The sequence below is a fragment of the Mizuhopecten yessoensis genome, unplaced genomic scaffold (assembly GCF_002113885.1).
Source record: "Mizuhopecten yessoensis strain PY_sf001 unplaced genomic scaffold, ASM211388v2 scaffold5979, whole genome shotgun sequence".
Taxonomy (NCBI): domain Eukaryota; kingdom Metazoa; phylum Mollusca; class Bivalvia; order Pectinida; family Pectinidae; genus Mizuhopecten; species Mizuhopecten yessoensis.
The window spans coordinates 185,382-190,667 of NW_018406319.1; the positions used below are offsets into that span (position 1 = coordinate 185,382).

At 39.0% G+C, this 5,286-nt stretch overlaps 1 protein-coding gene across 2 annotated transcripts in view; it reads left to right on the plus strand.

The window, feature by feature from the left end:
- Nucleotides 1-911: 911 nt before the first annotated feature.
- Nucleotides 912-5,286, plus strand: part of LOC110451383 (deleted in malignant brain tumors 1 protein-like) — a 72,921-nt gene continuing 68,546 nt past the window's right edge. For both annotated transcript variants that reach the window (XM_021499359.1, XM_021499360.1), the window contains exon 1: nucleotides 912-1,521. In XM_021499359.1, the coding sequence (XP_021355034.1) occupies nucleotides 966-1,521 (556 nt within the window). In that variant the 5' untranslated portion in view covers nucleotides 912-965. The remainder of the gene's footprint in view (nucleotides 1,522-5,286) is intronic.

The following is a 5,286-nucleotide window of genomic DNA, read 5'->3' on the forward strand; positions in this document are numbered from 1 at the left end:
TACCCTCATTGTGATTGTAATTACAGGAACAGCATAATTACATTAAAGAAACAATCAACAGACATGCAAATATGATAGGTATACATTTATCGTTAGTCTTAAATGTACATAGTTATATAACATGGGAAAGAAGCTGTAAAAGAATTTAGTAATTAATATTAATCTAGTGATTTGAAGCAGTTTCTAAGCATTACGCACACATATATGTTAATGCCCCTACACTGAAATATTCAATATCTTTAGTATGATAAATAACAATTCACTACCAAAAAAAATGTAGTAATATAAATTACGCAAATACACAAATCTATCGATTAAAAAGCACAATACTTGATCTCTAACTGGCATACTTTATCACTTAGGCAATGTATCTAGCGTAATGACGCATGTATGAGTTTACACATACGAGACATTACACAGACTCTAAAGATACAATGTGTCTGAGATCGAGAATACTGCAGATACTTTACAGCTACTTTCATTAATGTGACTGGAGCTTGTAAACAATGATTTGACATGGTTCTTACCATGCATTTTTTCAGTTCGATAGACACTTTTATATACACATTTTTCCGATTGTCTCTTTCGTCGATAGGTGCCTAACTTCATATAATGAACAAATATAGTGCACAAGTAAGATATTTTCGTAGGAGATACATATTATCAGGTATAAATCCGAATTGTTTTCCAATATTTACATGTAAAATAAAAAATCATCTAGCAACAAATATTCAGTGTACTAGCGTACAAGTTTCCATATTATAAAGTCGTTACATATATATATAGTTTAACCATATGGAGCCCACAACTAAAAGTGGCTCTGAATTTCTGAGAATTTCCACTCAGTGTTGGCAAGTGCCCGTGGTTTTTATACACATGGCCTTTGTCCCTGAAAGTTACATATATATATCTGTTTACACTCCAGACTGTGCATATCATCAGCCTGGTCCGCGACGCGACACACTATGGCAGGACATGTGCTTGTTGTTATTCTTCTATTAGTGATGTCATGCGCAACTGTAACTGGTGCTCCAAAGTGTGAGGATGAAATAAAGTGTGAGGATGAAATAAGAATGGGCAGTGCTTGTCAGAATTCTACCCTAGCGGGATGGAACAAGGTGTATAAATCAAAATTTCAACTCCTGGATAAAAGTCTCGATAGCAGTTTCAAAAGTATGGAAAGAACGATAAAAAACAGACTTGCAAGAGAGTTCAAACCTTTGTCAGACGAAAGTGGACCAGACAGCAATACAACACAGGACGTTTTACAACTAGTAATCGACGTGCAAAACTTGAGAAGAAACGCTAATGAAATTTCATCAAACTATGCTGATTCAGAGGCAGTAAGCGTTTCCAATTTAGAAAACAAGACGCTAGCTCATCGCCACCAGTTGGCGAGTTTTACAGACTCTCTACACACACTCTCTAACAGGGTGGTACGACTCAATCGTACGGTGACCGTTATTTCTGGTTCAGTCAGCGGGACAAACACCCCCGGCAGCACGAGTTCAACAATCACAGGTAAATTATCTGAACACTTATATCACTTTAAACTATCCATCATCTATCTATAATTTGTCTGCCAGTATCCTGAACGAAATAAATAATGCCACCGGTGTAACGGGAGATAAAATAGTACGTCGTAATCCTGTCCATTGTATTACCAATAGCGTGCAATCTGGCGTTCGCCTGTAATCGGAATGACTGATATGATGCTCGCGCATCACCGGACCGTTCGCGCGCCTCTTGTGCATTGACAAAGCTATCCACTTATTGGATTAGCTGTGATGTCTACGTTTCACTCAATAAAAGTACATTTTATAGCTAGCATGTCTTAATTGTACTTAAAGCTTAAAGCTGGAAGAGTGTCTTGTGATACCGGAACATTCCTATGTCGGATCCATGTCAGCATCCCTATGTCGGATCCATGTCAGCACCACAGAAACGTGTCACATGCTATATAACTAAAAATATACTTAAATTAGCGTCATACAGTATGTGTAGAAGTATAACCTTAGATATACTGTGACGACCATTTTATGTGACACATTCCTGTTAGCTAGCACTGAGTAGATATTCATTAGTTTAATCCGGAATCTGTACAACCACATATTTCATTTGGTCATCTTGGGTATTAGCAACCTTTTGAACGATTCTGCATTATCAGTAGGATCGTTCCTCATATAATCTCGTATTTTGTTGGAGAGATTCGCATCTCCCGTCGAGAAAACATTATCAGCCTTTTTACAAGAATCATTTGAACCACTCAAACATATTTTTCATTTTTTTGTTCGCACATACGGCATTGTCAATTGTGCTATTGTGCAATTCGACAACTAGGTGCCAATTATGTTGATAAGGTAAGTAACTGTTGTGATATTTACCAGAAATTTTAACAGATAAAACGAACATCAACATCATTGCTTGCTCTACTCAATGGATATATATGTACTATTGGAACCGTTACAGTAATGTCCGACTTTGGTACGGTATTTCGGCGCGATGAACCTTGTATTGTGGTCCACCATTTTTGTCCTACTGTCCTGTGGAAACCAGATGTAAAAGGGCACAACTCTTTTCGTATCGCCTGCTGAATATAACCACTACTTCTAATAGTAGAGGGCACACAAAAAAAAATCCGATTCTACAGGGGGTTTTCACATTAGGTGCCTTTTAAAACATGCAGCGGGAAACAGCAGGTATACATTTTTCTCCATCCCCGACCTTCGGGGCTGGAATGGCACAGGTAAAATGCAGTACTTAGATCTGACCGGTTTTGGTTCAAGTGTTGTTTCTATAGTTTACCCATGTATGACCTGAAATATGACTTGATATGCAGTCATTTTCATTAGCACTAATCAATTATGACATTACTAATCAAAATGAAATGGACGGACACATTTCCCTAACTAGATAATGTGATATTATTATCTCAACATAAAGAACTAGGTGACCATATTACCATCTTGGCAAATCGACACTCGTGGGACACAAAACCCCATCTTATGGCCTAATTCTTCAACACATCATACTTTCCAACAAGCTCTGTTAAAAATATGAATAATAGCTTTCGAGACAAGGTTGTAGCTGTGCCCTGTTATTGAGATTTCCTATAGTCATTCTTAAATTTGCACTTGCCGATATTGTTTGAAAAACGAATTTAAGGAGTTGCATAATATATATGTTTAGAATAAAACCATTTTAAGATCAGTTTATTGCATGTTTACAATTGCCACTGTTTCTGAATCGATAACCTAAGTTACGGGCCCACACATGTATACTCTCATGTATCTTAATCTGTAGTATAGTTCATATAGTATCTCATGTGATATATTTTGCTAAGTGCACATAACTTATACAAAATTCTACATTAGATATGTATGTATTTAACTTTTAATCATAACTATAATCATAACTTATGATTATATACATTAAGTAAAATATACTTAACACATCTTGTACACATAAATTATCAACTTTTTTTATATCGGTCTGTCGTCGATTAACGTCAGAACTCCGGCCCTCTATAATATGCGGGGAAATAAGCGCGGGTCGCACTTCAAACTGATATTTTAGAAACAAATCGTCACTTTCACACACATGTCGCACATGGATCGAAAGATCACGAATTTTGTAGGTTATATTTCCTCCAATAATTATGTGTATTATCTCAAGATCTGGGAGAGAGTAAATGGACACTAAACAATATATCCTTGATGTTAATTATACAGCACCATAGTTGGTCCCTCAACTCGGATGTGTGATTGGGTCTTGATATAAACCCCCACATTGATGACATAATTCCATGGTAGTCAGGTTACGGATGGTTACAACTATTGTCATTATATATTGTATATGTTCTCTGTATTGAGAAAATCGAAGTGCTAGCTTCCATAAAGTATTAGGTTTGAGTTGGTTATGTATTTCTCGAAACCTTGTAAAATCATTATCAACTTTCATACGTTCCTCGAGATTGTGTCCCTCATATAAAATGGTGTCCCGTGTGAGATCGTCCACATTCGCACAAAAGACCCCTGTGAGTAGAGCGAGAAAACATGGCTGAGTGAGTACAGGTGCGCGATGAAGGCTCCGACTCTATGAAGGTTTAAACGGCCTCTGTTGGGATTCAGGTGAACATTTTATATACAGTTCAAGAGGATTAGGCTTAATGTAACAGATGTGGTGTAATTCTTGACTTTAAGAGTCGTATATAGGGAAAAAGTCCAAGAAACGTAAATTGTCATCGACGCCTCACAAGCAATCAACCGTGACCCGGACAGGTAATGAAATGTACTTTACACCTGGCACAGGTACATCGATACCGGGACAGCCACCCGTCGGGACCACCAGTGTTATATTGGCGAGCGCTCACGGTGATATTTACGGTACCCCAACCTCGCCCGTTCCTCCTCTTCCACCTCCTCCGGCTAATTTACAGGGATCACCGGAACCATGTTATTACACACCACATTCATTCCACCAAACTAGCCAATCGAATTCCTTGCCTTCCCCGACCATACCTACGACTATGGAATCTGTCATTAATGATATATACCGCAAACTAGGAAAGCTTGACATTTTAGATACTATCGTTCAAAGGCTGAACACCATCGTACAAAAAATTGGTAAAATCGATAGTGAACTATCTGAAGTTAAAATAGAGCTCGGTATACATGTCGAGAAAATACACGGGGCGGAATTGGACCAAACTATTCTGGAAGAACGTATAGAGAAAGTTGAGGGTGAGCGGGTCATGGCTCGTCAAGCGTACGGCGATCTTAATGAAAAAATGCTAGAAACTCAGACAAGATCCATGCGTAACAACCTGTTAATTGGTGGTATCCAGGATCCTGGTGACCTGAATGAAGACACAGAAACAGTTGTTAAAACTTTTATTCGTGAGGAACTTGAAATTGATGCGGAAATAAACTTCCAAGTAGTGCATCGGCTAAGGAGGAGACGAGGCGGGAAACCGCGTTCAATCGTGGCCGTTTTCACCCACCGAAAGGATCGTGAAAAGAGTCTCGGCGCTGCCCCCAAGAAACTGCTAGGGTAGCGTAAATGAACAGTTTCCAGCTGAAATAAATGAACGACGCCGTGCCCTGTTTCCCATTTTCAAAGAGGCGAAGAGGCAGAGACGGCAGGTGAGCTTCAAAGCTGATAAATTGGTTATTGGCGGTCATATCCAGCGACCACAGTCTTTTCCTCCACACCAGCCGTCCTCCGCCCCACGGAGAGACTTTCACCAACCCCCAGAACTAAGTAGAGGACATCCCCATCCCCCCC